Genomic DNA, 17,398 nt, shown 5'->3' on the forward strand with positions numbered 1-17,398 from the left:
CGATGGCAGATATATCTGTCCATCGCGTTGTGTGTACGGGCGATCAGCCAACCACCCGTACACTGTAGCGAAAGCCGCGGGGAGGGGGTCGCGTCGCAACCCCCAGCCAGCGGGACCCATGACAAGATGACAGGTGATGGTTGTTCAATGTGTATGAACAACCATCATCTGCACATATCAGCAGATCACTCGATCTGCAGATATATCTGTTAGGTGTGTACCCAGCTTAAGTCGCACACAGATATAAAAGTGTCACATATCTAATTAATCAGCACAGCCTGCTGGTGCGTTCTAGTTGCATCACATTGTGATTTTTTGCGAAAAAAGACACCTGGTGAGCCAGGAAGGGATTTTTAGTGCGACTGCAGCAAAAGTGTATAAGGACACCTCTTGTATAAGGACACCTCTGTTTGCATCGTTTGCTGTCAGACTCCTAGTAACATTACATACCTTGGCTTACCTTGTGATTGTGTATTAGTAGGGCCGGCAGCAGAAATTATGGGGCCCGGTACCCATGTTTTTGGGGCCCCACCATCCCTGGGTCCCTGGCAGATAAAGGCCAGTCCCTTGAGAGTCTGCCTTACCTACAGTTGTGTCCTCACACATCATTGCTACAGTCGCGCCAAACAGTGTCTGTTTTGCATCATTTTTTTTGCCAAACATGCTTCTTGGTCGCAGTATGATGCGACTAGAATGCACCAGGAGATTGTACTGATTAATTTTATATGTGACGCACGTATATTTGTGTGCCTGGAACCTCTGGGTCTGGTATAATTATGCTAGTCCACTCCTGGTGCCGGGCCTGTGTATTAGTACTGAATCCGATGATCATGCCGGCGGTACTGCAGAGCCGGAGTCTGAGCACTTCAGCCAGGAAGTAGCAAACTGCAGTGTACAGATGTCATTATACACCAAGCCCCAGTATGCCATATGGTGCAAGGCACCTGGTGCGACTGAGCTGCGCCAAGTGGTCTACTGACTTTTTCTTTAAATTGTGCAGCGTAGTCGCATCGCATACGCTGCAAAGCACCACTCAAAAGTGAACTAAAGATGCTGAGCTGCTACTTTCACAGCCGCTACAGAAATTAGTTTTAAACATGTACAAAGGGAGTGATTCAGCCTCTGACGGTTTTGCTATCGCAGCTGCTAATATGGTAGCAGCTGTAATAGCACTATTATGGTAATGCAGCAGGAGGCATCACGCCTCCTGCGTGCATTACTGATTCGAGCTGTGTCCATGGACGCAGCATTTGATCATCTGTGTGATCTTCGGCTGGCTGAGTAACCACACTCTAGCCGACCACTGTAGATACACAAAAGAGGTCAGGAAATCTCTATCAGCTGGCGGAGATCGAGGCTTCTTCCCTCCCCCCAACGGTGGCAGAAGGAATCCATTTGGGGAAACTGAGGCTGTCGCTGCCCCCTCCCTGACCAGAAATGACAGCAGACTGTCAATCACTGAGAAAGGGCTGACTGATATGTGAGATTTCAGGACACAGCCCGTGCGGACAGATGTCCTACTTTCCAGATTTTCCAGAATAATCTTAGACGGATGGCAACTGAAATTATAGTGTTAGTTGTAGGGGTGTGCACCGGCCACTTTTCGTGTTTTGGTTTTGGATCTGGATCTTTCTTCGTGTTTTGGATCTGGATTGGTTTTGCCAAAACCACCCTTCGGTGTTTTGGGTTCTGGGTTTTGTGTTTTGGATCTGTATTTTTTTTTTTTAAAAAGCATAAAAACAGCTAAAATCACAGAATGTGTTGATTTTTCTGCTCCTATGCTATTATTAACCTAAAAAACCTTAATTTCCACTAATTTCCAGTCTATTCTGAACACCTCACACCTCACAATAGTGTTTTTATGTCCAAAAGGTTGCACCGAGGTAGATGGATGACTATGCTAAGCGACACGAGTGGGCGGCACAAACACGTGGCCCATCTAGGAGTGACATTGCAGTGGCAGACAGGATGGCAGTTTGAAAAACTAGGCCCCAAACAGTACATAATGCAAAGAAAAAAAAGAGGTGCAAGATGGAATTGTCCTTGGGCCCTCCCACCCACCCTTATGTTGTATAAACAGGACATGCACACTTTAAAAAACCAATCATTTCAGCGCCAGGGTCTGCCACACGACTGTGGCTGAAATGATTGGTTCGTTTGGGCCCCCACAAAACAAGCTGGCAATTAATCTGGCCCTGCGCAAACTGGCTCTACGGAGGCAAGATATCGTCCTCATCCTTCTCATTCACCGATTCCTCACCCTCTTCAGTGTTGTGTACATCCTCATCCTCACAGAGTATTAATTCGTCCCCACTGGAATCCACCACCACAGGTCCCTCTGTACGTTCTGGAGGCTGGTCTCCCTGGAAGAGTTGATAATTCATTTTTATGAACATCATCTTCTCCACATTTTGTGGAAGCAACCTCCTACGCCTTTTGCTGACAAGGTTCCCAGCTGCACTAAACACTCTTTCGGAGTGCATACTGGAGGGGGGGCAACTCAGGTAAAATAGAGCCAGTTTGTACAGGGACCTCCAAATTGCCTCTTTTTCCTGCCAGTACATGTACGGACTGTCTGACATGCCTACTTGGATGCTGTCACCGATGTAATCCTTTAACAGACAGACGCACGCTTGTCGCTGCTGCTTTGAGGATGCAGGTGTAGCTACACCCCACACAATTCACAAAGACAGGAAAAAAAAGAATTTTTTATTTTTTGTGGAGCGCACTTTGAGGGTTACACCACCCTTTAACAGACAGACGCACGCTTGTCGCTGCTGCTTTGAGGATGCAGGTGGAATCTAGACTGGATTTGGAACCGGGGACACACTACCTCCATCAATTGTCTAAATCCCACTGCACTAATGGCGGATACCGGACTCACGTCTAACACCAACATAGCAGTCAAGGCCTCAGTTATACGTTTTGCTTCAGGATGACTGCTGTCGTACTTCATCCTCCTCGCTAGGGACTGTTGGAGGGTCAATTGTTTAGTAAAAGTAGTGGTGTTCCTACTTCCTCTCTGGGATAATGAACAACTCCCAGCAGCAGCAACAGCTGATCAAGTGGTTCTTGATCTTTCCCTATTTTATTTTTATCGGAGAAAGTTTGGTCCTCCATTTATGTTATATTGATATATACGTGCGGCTAAGGCGCACACAAACACAGAAAATATTTTTTTATTTTTGCTGGAGAGTAGTGCACTTTGTGGGTTACACCACCCTTTAAGAAATGAGCCAGCCGGCCCTTTACTTATGGGACACAGGCGCACGCTTGGCGCTGCTCCTTTGTTGATGCACGTGCAGCCACAGTGCAGACAATTCACAAACACAGAAAATATTTTTTATTTTGTTTGGAGTGTACTTTGGGGGTTACAGCACCCTTTAACGGACAAGCCAGCCGGCCCTTTACTAATGGGACACAGGTGCACGCTTGGCACTGCTCCTTTGTTGATGCACGTGCGGCTACTGTGCACACAATTCACAAACACAGAAAAAAAATATATATTTTTTTGCACTTGGGGGGAGCACCCCTGATGGACAGAGCACCCCCTGGACAACACTACAGCACCCCTTTAGGACTGGGACACTGCACAGGACTTTGGAGTGGACACAGCCCCTATGGACAACTGACTGCACAACACAGTCCAGCCAGCCCCTATGGACTTTGGAGGAGTGGACACAGCCCCTATGGACAACAGCAGCACAGCACAACACTACACTGCACTACACTACACAGCCCAGCCAGCCCTAACTCCCACCCTCCCTCTTCACTGTCCACAGCCGAGTGAGAAAATGGCGCAGACGCAGGTACCTTATATAGAATCCAAAACCCGCGAGACCCGGAAGGCGGGATGATGACGTTTTGCCTCGATTTCAGATCCGAGTCAGGCGGGAAAAGTCGAGCCGGCCTCGGATTGGGGGGGTTCGGACTTCAGAAATCCGAACCCGCTCACCCCTAGTTAGTTGGCAGAAGTGCTGAAAAGTCAAATGAGTAAGATTAGTTGTTGTTTGAATTTGTGCTTAAATGTACACATGAATAGATGCATTGATGATAAAGGCATGTTCATTTGGACGCATATTTCCAGTTGTAAAAGCATTTGCACCAGGGTCGTTTCTAGAAAGGAGGGGGCCTGTGTGCAGTCTCCGACACAGGCCCCCTCCTCTCCGTCCGGCTGCCGGCAGCGCACTGAGCTGTGCACAGCCAGCGCCGGAGTTATAGACTCTGGGCACTAGAGTGTGCCCAGAGTCTATAGTGTATGCACAGGGCACCTGGAAAATGTCTGCGGCGGCCATTTTCCCTGCACTGCGCATACGCAAACAACGGGAAAATGGCAGCCGCGGCCATTTTCCAGTCGTTTAACAGCGCCGGACCCCCGCGCCGACGTGGGACTCCGGAGGGGTAAGTAAGATTATGAGTGCAGGGCCCCCCTAGACCCAGAGGCCCGTGTTCCCCGCTCACCCTGCACCCATTATAGATACGCCTCTGATTTGCACCAATTGTACAACCAATGTGTAATTGTTTAATCATATACCCCAAAATAAAGTAATGTACATTTCTGCAGTCTCATTACCCTATGTATACAAAATATAATAATGAAGTTACAAACATATACAAATTATATTAAATTACAATTAAAAAAGTAATAGGTTAAATTAAATAATATGTTGTTTTCACCTATTTCTTCCAGCAATCCAAATGTCAATTAAGTAATTTAAATACTGTTACAACTTCATATTGTATAGCTATGACACTAATGATTTAAACACAATTAGCTGGACCGGTCGTGTATAATTGGCCAATCAAAGGAGATATCTAATGCTGCTCATCACCTTTATCATTATTACATATCGTTGCACTAAGAACCCACAAGAGATACGCCTGACGGAGGCACCATCTATCAGGTCACCCTCATCTACTTGAGTTGCAGATATGTAATGTTATGCATCTTCACTGTTCGGCCTATTGCTTCCCTGTTTCACCGATTTAGGGGTAAGGAGTCTTAGGAGATGCAAGAATCTGGAGCCAGATTTTAATTTTATTTTTTTGCTCTGCATGGATATTCTGCATAAAAAAGTACAATGGCAAATTGTGCAGGAGCATTTCTGCCATTTGTTATTATTGAGTTCCATGGAATAGGAGTAGTGTTACAGAAACCCTTGAGATAAAAGAATAGATAGGATGGTAGGACGCCTTGTGAAGTGGAGGTGAAAATTGAAGGATTACTTAAAGTTCTAGAAAGAAGTCTGAGGAGTTGTGACACTGCTGAGGGCTTTGTGGGTTAACATTAGAATATTGATCTGTACACTGTTAATATTATTTATTGCAACATACCATTACTATGCTGTAGTTTTCCCATTATAATTTATACTGACTTATGTGGGGTTATTTTTGTAATTTATTTTTAAGGTAATACATGGAATGCTGTTTTAAAATGCATTTTCAATGCACTTACAGTACATTGCACTGGGAACATCATTGTACATTTTTTTTATGCTGTGTGCTTCCCTTTTTCTACATTTAATTCTTGGATGGAGTGAAATTGTTTATTCTTTGTAGTACTAGAAGAAATATGGCCTAATCATAAGTGTATGCAGTTAAAAAGAGTTAAGTGCTGTGGTTTATGGGCTATCTTGTGCTGCTGTGCATGCCATTTAACCATAAATAAAGGTTTACAGGCAATTATTACACTGTGCTTTGAAGATAATTATATAAGTCTTTAATGGATAGTTTAATGCTTCAAGTAAATTTAATGCATTTTATTTTCACATTATCACAGAGATATTGAAATTTGCATTTTTTTTTACTTTTTTTTTTTTTTCTCTTCTCTTGTTTTATATTCCTTTGGCAATTATTCTTGCAGAGATGAAACAATTTGTTTTTATTTTATTTATTGTGCTATCTATGAAGTCATTTATGGCCACTTCCTTGTACAGCCTACAGAGCATCAGAAAATAGACTAGCATAGGGTTGCAATCTATCAATTATGCATTTTATGTTTTATTTGCAGAGTCAGCAGCTGGAAATAGTTGTTTTCCAAATATTCAATATATGAATCGTGAATGGAAAAGGTTTTAGTAGTAGAGAGAGATTTTTGGAGACAAGTGTATTTAAAGTGGAGATGTGCGGGTTCGGTTTTATTAGTTTCTTATCGCCAAATTATTGCAAGTTTGGATTAGTTCGGATTTCTCTTATTGGCTAACCAAAACATGTGACAGCTGGATAGCCAATATGATGCCATTTTTGAGATCCGAACATATCCGAGTAAAACCGAACCGGGTGCATCTCTAATTTGAAGTGCAGACCCTATTTATTATCTTTGTAGTTATATGGGGGCTGTAGTTAGAAAACCTACAAACGGGATGCCGGCTGCCGAAATCCCGGCATCAGTGTAGATGCTGATGCCGTAATTCTGACAGCCGGCATTCCGATCGTAAGTATAGTGGGCCGGGTTAGCTGTTAGCCGCGGGAAGGGGGGGTGGTTAGGTTTAGGCGCTAGGGGGGTAAGGGTTAAGATGCGGGAGGAGGGCGGTTAGGGTTAGGCACCACCGTGGGGGGGGGGTAGATATAGATACTAACGAGGAGGGGTAGGGTGCGGGTGGGGGGCTTAGGGTTAGGATGCAATAATGGAGGAAATGGCGGAGAAGGGGGGAGGGTTAGTATACTTACTGAGCCACAATTAGATTCAGGCGCTAAAAAATATACTTAAAAGTATGCAACAATAATTCCAATTAATATAATAGTCAATTGCTGCTCCTACTGAGTACCTCTGGAGTACTTACTGAGCCCCTGTCAGGATTCTCAGCATTGGGATGCCGACTGACATTCTTCCATACCCAGGGGCGCCGAGAGAGGGGAGGAGCAGGTACAAATTACCCGGGCTTGCTGCAGGGACCTGGCGGGGGGCCTGGGTCTGGAAAACCGCTCCCCCTTCCTCGCTACTGTGTGCTGGGCTGTAGTGGGAGACTGCTTGTGGCTGCTAAAGCAGCAGCCGGAGCAGTCTCCTATGCCTATGGGGGGAGTGATCACGCTGATCGCGCCCCCCATTTTGCTGTGCGCCGGGCTGAGGGGCACACAGCGCCCCCCTCGCCAGCATGCAGCAATAATTTTTTTCTTTCATTTTTGTTTCTAAGGGGACGTGGCCACGCCTCCTGCGATTAGGCCAAGCCCCCTGTCACCTGGGCCCGGCGCGGCTCTCATCAGCCCTGCCCATACCCAACCCTTATATGGTGCTGGCAAACTCAACAGTACTGTTTGCAAGTACATTGGTCCCTGCCAATTGTACTTGCAATCTAATCTCCCTTCTACAGGCAAACAAATGCGGCCTGTTTTAGTCAAACACCATTTGCCCTACCCGTGTATTTTTATACCACGGGAGAAAATTGGAGCACTCTAAGATAGCATCCTGACGGAATTGAGCCATAGGCGCCAGCACTGCAAGAGGCAGCCCAGCTATTCAACCTGAAGTAGTAAATAAGCATGTATGTAACAGCAATAAATACATGCTGTTAAAAGGTAGTCTTTTCTAGATCCATGAGGTTTTTATTTATCCATAAAACATACCCCGTATTGATTAGATGGACATAAGTTGTGTAGCGTGCATCGACAGCCCAGTATTGTAAGTAAAATCACAGCTCAAATGATGGCAATCAACTGATGAACTATGTTGCTGCCTTGAAATCTTCATATCTGCCAGTGCAGGCCAATATGAAGATCCAAGGAACGACACCATGCATCTGGATGTGGCAGGGGAATAATATGTTTTGCTTTCGTACACCAGATCGTGCAGTGTGTGCGGAACACACAATTTATATTGTTCCGTCGCTGGGTACACACATCGTCTAGTGTGTACCCAGCTTTAGACAGGCATAGGTGTCACAATCATACATGTCTGCATAATCGAATGTGCAGAGCAATTTCATACAAGGTACGCTATCTGTAGGTGGGAGTGATGAATGGTTATGAGAGAAAAGATAAAGTATAGGTCAAAAGTAGACCTAAGAAACGAAAGGAGAGCATATGAAGATGTGTAAGATATAGCGTTCTGATCCGCAACGGAGTGATGCATCATATAGTGTGTACCCAGCTTAAATGTCATTTATCTAGCACAGAAATTACAGTTACAAGCTGAAAGAGTGAGGGCAGATTGATGAGAACAATGAGCAATAAATAGTGAAGACAGGGCCTGATTCAGACCCACTCGCGAGCGGCTGTCCGCTCGCAAGTGGGACGATGGTGTGCACTGCGCATGCGCACGACGGAGGGAGCTCCGTCGTGCGCATGCGCAAGACGTGACGAGCGAAGGACTTTCCTTCGCTCGTTGTGTCTGATCAAAGGGGGCGTGCTGTCGATGTTGATTGACAGCACGCCCCCTTTGGTGGGCGTGCCTGCCAGACGGAGGCGTTCCCAAGGGAACGCCTACCGTCAGAAGCCGGCCCCACTGACATCACTAGTGATGTCAGTGGGAGTGATTTTGGCTCTGATAGAGCCAAAATCACTCCTGGCTATAGCGGTGACCCACAGCTATACGAGCGTCCAGGAGGACGCTCCATAGTTATGGAGGTGGGCCCTGATTCAGAGCGAGCGCTCTGGTCAGAGCGTCCGGCTCTGAATCAGGGCCACAGTCAGCATTGAATCCAAAATTGCAGAGGTGTCAGCAGCTTCTCACCTTTCACAAGTGCTACCTGCTTTAGCAAGTGTCTGCCATTGGAAAGAAAAGTTTTTGTTGTGCTTCATAGGTGTGTTGCGCCATTTAGCAAGGCTCTTATAGTTGCTTATTTGCATGTGTCTAATGATGGATTTTTTGGGGAACCTCCTGCCAGTTTGTGAGTAAGTATAGAGTACATCAGAGCATACATGCCTACTCTCCCGGGAGTCGCGGGAGGCTCCTGATTTTTCGGGTAATCCCCGCAACCCCCGAAATAGTAGGTATATCTCCCGCATCCTGCCCACTTCCTAGTGAAGTGGGCAGGATGGGGGAGATTTTAGGACAAATTTGCAGTTACGTTTGTAGGGGGCAGGGCTAAACAATGTGAATCGCGTAATTTAGCCCCGCCCCCTAATCGCGGACCCGCAAATTACGGGCTTTCTAGCAAAGGGGGGCCTAATGACAGCTGAAGCCTGGACCCGCCACCCAAAACTGAGATGACCAGGCTGCTCCCGGAAAAGAAGTAAGAAAAGTCGGTAAGTATGCATCAGAGACAGCCAAAAGGAGATTTTCAAAATGGTTATGGGTTTGCTGAGTTCATGGGCATTTTGAAAAGTGTTGTTAAAAATCTTGAAACTGTGTGTGACCCAAGAAATCTAATGTATTCATTGAAGGAAACACCACCTAGAGATGTTCTAAAGATCTCAGATGGTGATTTTTACACACATGGAGGATTAGAAATTTGTTATTTTGCCCTAAGGACTGCAAACGTTAGAAGCTATTCCTGGTGGAAAATGAGGGTGGATAGAGTGTGCGGGTAATGATTGCCTGGGATTTGATTTTACTGAATTATTTCAGGGTAAAATAGTGAGGAGAGGTAAATAATAGTAGGTTTCCCTGCAGTGTATCCAAGGAAGAACTACCAGACATGGCATGCGACCATGTTTGAGGAGTCGTCATATAATTTAAGATCTGGGTTTCCCATTCCTGCAAACCTTTTAGCACCTAAAGGGAAACAAATGTTCTGCAAGCTTTCAAAAGACAGTGATTCACCAAGGCTTGGAGAGGTTTTTTTTTTTTTTTTAATTAAACAGGATTAGATTGTAGCTGTGAACATTTAATACAAAATAAGAGCCTGGGCAGAATTCTAATATTACTGACAGCGACTTTCCCCAGGTGCATTAAGGGTGGTGAATAATGAGTATTATATGTAATAAAATAAGATTTATTAGTTTTTAAAATTAGTTATTAGCCAAATCTGAAATAAAAAAAAAATATATATATGTCTACATTTGGCTTGCCAGTGTTTTTTCTTAATGGTTGTCTATCGTTTTAAATGTAATATATTATTCTTTTTTAGCTTTTGAGAGACATTAATTTAGATGAATTTCATGAAGAAGACTTTCATTTACTGGAAAAGATTACATATACTACCTCAGGAGAAAAGATCAAAAACATTGTGAAAAAGATGAATGAGCCATCAAAACGGTAAATATATGGTCTGGTCACATTAATTGCTAGCTTGCAAAGCCAGGTAGATAAAAAATGTATAGCATGTTCCTGCTTGGTCTCTACGGGATACGTGAAATATCCCGACACAGGGGATGCCGGTGCTTAGAATGCGTGTGCCGGAATCCCGACAACTGTCAGAATCCCGGCGACGGCATCCTGCAGGCAAGTAGCAGGGTTGGGGGGAGGGTTAGGGTTAGGCACTAGTAGGGAGGGTTAGGTTTAGGGCGCGGGGAGGGGAAGGTCAGGCAATGGGAAGAGAGGGTTAGGATAGGGAGATGGATACCAATAAGTGTCGGTATCCTAACCCTGGATTTTGACCGCCGGGATCCGGGAACCCACTTCCCGTTCCCATCCTGTCTGTACCGGTGATCCCTATATATTATCAGAGAGACAAGACAAGCAAAATCAGAAGATCTATGATTAAAATATTTTGTATTATCAAAGGAGCCAGATAATAGTTTTAAAATGTTTTGCCTGCCATGTACTGTTACCTGACCATTTTAAAATGTTCTTGTTTTAATAGAAATGACTTTGCTATGCAAATTGTCTGTTGTGCATCATCATAATGTAGTCTAGCAATTTTGTGGTTAACAGGTGAAGATCAAGAGGATCCTAATTGGTGCACCTGTGCTGGAGAGTTTTCTCTTTATTTGCCTTCCTATAGGTTTGCTATCACGAAGTGAACATTATTTGTAGGGAAATATGTTTAAATATGTTGATTAGGCTGTGTCAGCATCTGCTGACCTACTCATTATGCAGGGTAGTGCACACATGGGTCTATTTACTAAAGAGAGAAAGCCCCTTCTAATCTAAAAAAAAGTCACCAGGCCTATTATAGCTATTGCCGGATGTGACCAAAGCAAGAAAGCCTATTTAAGGCTCATGATGGTACATGTACTACCACCATCCTTTTATTAATATCAATATAAATAGTGGTGATAGCAAAGTACACGTTCAGGAAAAATATGCTTTATCTTTGGAAAAAATGCTTATTTAATAATATCTTAAAATATTTTTTCTTATTATTTTACTGGTTTTTTTTTCCTACTATATATTTATATTGTACACGAAAGAATAAAAAGTACTCTCTTTTGTGGGGCACTCAAACTACCTTATTAATATAAACATAAAACATGACTTTTAATAGTATGCCGCTAAAAGCTTACATATGTAGAAAATTAAGCATATGATATCAACAAAAACATCTATACATAGACAACATAAAACATAGAACAGACAAACATTACACATTAAATCTGGCCACAATAAGGCCCAATAGATAAACAGCTGACTGACTTAAAGCAAAGAGATCATCAAAATATCTAATCTCTGAGTTCCTGTTAATGGTAAATAAAACGTGATAGTTATAACGCCATTTAGTCAGACCGGTGGCGAAAAATATAAAGATGATATTATGTATATTAGGAAGGAGATTATTCCTTCTACTGATAGCGTAGGTGACCACCAATTCAAATCCAAATCCTATTTGTTTCAGTTAATCCACTTGTTATATATTGAGCAGTAGAGAATAGTGACAAATTCAGGATTACATATATATATATATATATATATATACACATATATGTGTGGGGAGCTTACACAATTCTCGATCTTGACGTAGCATATAATAAATCATCCACAAGGTATAAATCGTGATTTCAACAATATTTATCCTCATTAGGTAGTTGTGCCAAGATATACAGTGATTATTTCAATTTAAGAAAAACAAGAAAGATAGTCCATCAACTGATATATAGCAGAGATGGCTGCAACAAAAAATTGTGGCAAATCCAAAGACAGTTGTGCCAGAGTATGCAATGAAAATTCCAAAGTGTCTCCACTTTTAAAGTAGATAAAAAAGATAGTCTCTCCACTAAAGTATGGCAGGAATGGCTGCTGCAGGGCGTCTTACCTATGTATGGGACGACCTGTGAGCGGATCCCTCCCTATACATGGAGATAGAGGGATAGGTCATAGGCATCTGCTGTTACACAGAAACACTGAGATAGGTGAATCTGGTGAGAATCAGTGAAGATACACCTTCTTTTGTCCGTTAATGAGAGTGCCTTAGCAGAATAAATTAAGGGTTAAATAAAAGTGAAAGTAAAAGGTAAAGATGTGTGGAGAATAGGGTAATTCTCCAGGGTGCTGCTTCTCACAGTGTGTGTCCAAATCACAGTGGACTGTGAGTGAGCGGTCCTGTGAGTTCCCTATCACACTGAATAGTGCAGGTGCACTGGGATACCCATTTTAGATGACCACCACGAGCAGCACAATACCTCTTCATACAGGTACTCTGGGAAGAGTGCAGGAGCGCTCCCCTTCTCTGTCCCTGCGCTGGCTTATCCCATCAGGGCGCAGGAGGGATAGTACTGTGCACGGATTCCCTTCTCCTGCACTATTCAGTGTGATAGGGAACTCACAGGACCGCTCACTCACAGTCCACTGTGATTTGGACACACACTGTGAGAAGCAGCACCCTGGAGAATTACCCTATTCTCCACACATCTTTACCTTTTACTTTCACTTTCACTATTTAACCCTTAATTTACTCTGCTAAGGCACTCTTATTAACAGACATAAGAAGGTGTATCTGCACTGATTCTCACCAGATTCACCTATCTCAGTGTTTCTGTGTAACAGCAGATGCCTATGACCTATCCCTCTATCTCCATGTATAGGGAGGGATCCGCTAACAGGGCGTCCCATGCATAGGTAAGACGCCCTGCAGCAGCCATTCCTGCCATACTTTAGTGGAGAGACTATCTTTTTTATCTACTTTAAAAGTGGAGACACTTTGGAATTTTCATTGCATACTCTGGCACAACTGTCTTTGGATTTGTCACACTTTTTTGTTGCAGCCATCTCTGCTATATATCAGTTGATGGACTATCTTTCTTGTTTTTCTTAAATTGAAATAATCACTGTATATCTTGGCACAACTACCTGATGAAGTTAAATATTGTTGAAATCACGATTTATACCTTGTGGATGATTTATTATATGTGACGTCAAGATCGAGAATTGTGTAAGCTCTCCACACACATTTATATATATATATATTGAATTTGTCACTATTCTCTACTGCTCAATATATAACAAGTGGACTAACTCAAACAAATAGGATTTGGATTTGAATTGGTGGTCACCTACGCTATCAGTAGAAGGAATAATCTCCTTCCTAATATACTGTGCATAATGTCATCTTTATATTTTTCGCCACCTGTCTGACTAAATGGCGTTATAACTATTACGTTTGATTTACCATAAACAGGAGCTCAGAGATTAGATATTTTGATGATCTCTTTGCTTTAAGTCAGTCAGCTGTTTATCTATTGGGCCTTATTGTGGCCAGATTTAATGTGTAATGTTTGTCTGTTCTATGTTTTATGTTGTCTATGTATAGATGTTTTTGTTGATATCATATGCTCAAATTTCTACATATGTAAGCTTTTAGCGGCATACTATTAAAAGTCATGTTTTATGTTTATATTAATAAGGTAGTTTGAGTGCCCCACAAAAGAGAGTACTTTTTCTTCTTTCGTGTAAAAGCCCAATATAACTCTTATGGGTGCACCTCCATAAAAGAGATTATCATACAGATACTGTTCTTAAATCTACATAATTTGGAATACATCTACCTTTTAAATGATTTTTTTCGTGTGTTCATTATCAGTGCTTGGGATATCCCCAACCCCCTTTCCTTACTTGCTTCAGTATATATTTATATTGTAGGAAGTGGAACCCAAGACTGGGTTTGCATTTTATTGCACATATGTAAATCTACAGAGCTGAGTCTTACAAGACCCGTTGGATTGCCTGCCAGTATCACTCAGTTGACCCAGTAAAACAAGTTATTTTATCGCTGTGATAAGCGATAATAGAAAAATAATATCATAGTTAGCACCGTTCCATAGTTAATAGACCCCAGATGCAGTGGAAAATGTAATTATAGAGCATTGTGATTTGATGTTTCTTAACAAATGTGCATCTGGTTTTAGGAACATATCCTCTTAAAAATATCAAGTTGACAACTACATGGATATTTATTATTTATTCATTTCTCACTATTTATTATTGTTGCATTTTGCTGTGTATATTCTGTACTTCATATGCATTTGACATCTTTTTACAGGATTAGCTTAATTTGCTTAAAATATTATTATTATTATTATCCTTTATTTATATGGTGCCAAAAGTGTTCTGCAGCATCTTACATAGTACATAGAACTAATAGGTGAACAAGAAACAAGTAACTTACAGTACAGTACAGTGCAGGACAAGGACACGACTTATATACATTGCTGAAATAGTGATTAAAGCACTCGCAATAAGCTGCCGGGAGTTGGCAGTCCCGTGTTAGGTGCCCTAATGGAGAGTAGAAGAAAATGTAAAGAGAAGCATATGAGGGAAGAGGTCCCTACTCATGAGAGCTTACATTCTAAGGGGAGGGGCAGACAGACAGGCGTGACACAGAAGGGGAAGATAGGAAGGAAAGAGCATGAGGTGGGTTAGGTTGAGTGCTGAAAGGCCTTGATGAAGTAGTGGGTCTTGAGAGCCCGTTTGAAGATTTGTAGAGAGGTGGAGAGGCTGATAGGGAGAGCATTCCAAAGGTAGGGAGCAGCACGGGCAAAATCTCGGATGCGGGAGTGGGAGGAAGTAATCAGTTGGCAAGAGAGGCTGCATGCATTAGTTGAGCGAAGTGGACGGGCGGGAGTGTGAAGGGAGAGCAGGTCAGAAATGTATGCGGGAGAGGATTTGGTGAGGGCTTTGTAGGCGAAAGGGGAAGGGGAGCCAGTGTAGGGCTTGAAGGAGAGGGGAAGCAGATGTAGAACGTCTGGAGAGGAAGATGAGCCGAGCAGCAGCATTGAGAACCGATTGTAGTGGAGAGAGGTGAGAGACTGGGAGGCCAGCTAGGAGAAGGTTACAGTAGTCCAATCTGGATATGACCAGTGAGTGGATAAGGGTTTTAGTGGCATCCTGGGTGAGGAAGGGTCTAATCCTGGAGATATTTTTTAGGTGAAAACGGCAGGACTGCGAGAGGTGCTGAATGTGCGGTTTAAAGGAGAGGGAGGAGTCTAGGATAACTTCAAGACAGCGCACTTTGGGGCTAGAGGAGATAGTTGTGCCATCAATAGATAATGAAATTGTGGGAAGTGATGTAGTGGAAGAGGGTGGGAAGATGATCAGCTCAGTCTTAGACATGTTAAGTTTAAGAAAGCGCTGGGACATCCACGAAGAGACAGCAGAGAGACAGTTGGAGATACGGGTAAGGAGGGAGGGGGAGAGCTCAGGGGTGGAAAGGTAAATTTGAGTATCATCTGCACAGAGATGATATTGGAGGTCAAAGGAGTTTGAGTTCATCTAAAGAGGATGTATATAGGGAGAAAAGGAGAGGTCCAAGAACAGAACCTTGGGGAACTGTTAGTGGAAGTGGAGGGGAAGAGGAGTCATGAGAGGACACAGCGAAGGAACGATCAGAGAGGTAGGAGGAAAGCCAGGAGAGGGCAGTGCCACCTAAACCGAGAGAGTAAAGGATTTGCAGGAGGAGAGGGTGGTCTACAGTGTCAAATGCAGCAGAGAGGTCAAGGAGAATGAGCAGAGAGTAGTGGCCCTTGGATTTGGCAGCAAGGAGGTCGTTGCTGCCAAAAATATGGACATACCCTCTGACATTCATTGATTGCATACAGATGCAGCTGAAGTCAAGGCTCTATGCTTTTTTCGATTAGAGGCAAAAAGTCGCGGCCGGCAAAATGCATTCGCCACTGCAATGTTTTCGCCGCATTTGCCTGCCTGTTCGCGAAGTTATCATATACTTTCACAATGCGCGTACCCGCTTTTCACCCTATTTAATTCCAAAACAGGAAAAAACGCAGATGTGCGAATGCCGCAATTAGCAAAAAGGACAGATCATTTTGGGAAAATCAATCTGTACCCCATAAAAAGCCTAACTGACCCTGTAAATCAATATAGAAGTGTTTTAATAGCCATAATACAAGTATTTAGGGTTCTTAAAGTGAGTCAAATGGCTGTTATATGCATATTTGCATTAGTGCGGAAAAATGATCTAAAGCAATTTCTTTTGTGAAAAATAATTGCTATAGTTAAATTGGGGGTAAATTTAAATGAGTACTAGTATATTTTTGGGTCACTAAAGTGCCTTTTAATAAACTTAAAAAAACACCTGCTGGAGCCTCCTACAATCCTAAAAACACCTGTCCCATCCTTACAGACCCCCAAAATATCAGACCCAGTACTTTATACCCATTTTCAAACACTTTTTACATTTTCACTCCAAAAATGACATGACTCTTTTAGTGGGAATTAAGATATTTTTTTATTGTTTCGGGGCCTATTTAGTCATTAGGGGAGTGTCCAAAGTGTTCTGAACCAAGGGCCTGATTCAGAGCCGGACGCAATTTGCGGACGGTCGTTCAGGAAAAAGGGGTGGCTATTTAAATGAACCGTTCGCTCTTTGCGGTCTGTTCACGCCTCTAAGTCTGAACGAGCGAACAAATCTTGCGGTCGTTGTTTGGATAACTACGCCCCCTGGCCGCTCGCATCCTACGTCATGTCCGCTATTTATTAGATTAATCGAGTACATCGAACAGCGTATGAACTGCTCGCTATTCTTGTGGTTGGTTTTTCCTACCACAATCTTGCGAGCAGTTCTGACTATAAAATAACCCAGTGACGTGGTCAATGACGCTGCTGTATTAATTATGCACACCCATAAAACGCCCGTTTTGACCTTTAAGCATGCCTGCGTTCGGATCTCCACTCCCCGTTTTCAAGCACCTTCCCCTGTTACCTCCCACATACGCCTACTCCTGTCACTCATATTAGCAGGCATTCGCTATTTACCGAACAAACGATTTTCGGCCGCACTGACTGGTTCGCGCATGCGTATTACGATCCGTACGCATGCGCAGTTGGGAAAACATCACTCCGAACGAACGAGCGGCCACTTACGAGCGGCTCTGAATCAGGCCCCAAGTTCCTAAATCATTGTTGGCTAACCTTGACACTCCAGCTGTTGTGGAACTATATATCCCAGCATGCCCTGCCACAGTTTTAGCATGCCCTAATAGCAAAACTGTAGCAGTGCATGCTGGGTTATTTAGTTCCATAACAGCTGGAGTGTCAAGGTTAGCCAACACTGTCCTAAATGTTTAGCCCAAAATAGAGATTTTGCACAACTTTTCTCCTGCCTCTGGGTGAAGAAACTTTTTCGCCTGT

The 17,398-nt window shown here is 43.3% G+C and overlaps 1 protein-coding gene across 4 annotated transcripts in view; it reads left to right on the forward strand.

The window, feature by feature from the left end:
- The window catches only part of UGGT2 (UDP-glucose glycoprotein glucosyltransferase 2), a 428,047-nt gene that overhangs the window by 221,139 nt on the left and 189,510 nt on the right, over positions 1–17,398 (forward strand). For all 4 annotated transcript variants that reach the window (XM_088458942.1, XM_088458958.1, XM_088458949.1 and 1 more), the window contains exon 23: positions 10,008–10,135. In XM_088458942.1, the coding sequence (XP_088315068.1) occupies positions 10,008–10,135 (128 nt within the window). The remainder of the gene's footprint in view (positions 1–10,007; positions 10,136–17,398) is intronic.

This window comes from Taudactylus pleione, unplaced genomic scaffold (assembly GCF_031769625.1).
Source record: "Taudactylus pleione unplaced genomic scaffold, aTauple2 ptg000041l, whole genome shotgun sequence".
Taxonomy (NCBI): domain Eukaryota; kingdom Metazoa; phylum Chordata; class Amphibia; order Anura; family Myobatrachidae; genus Taudactylus; species Taudactylus pleione.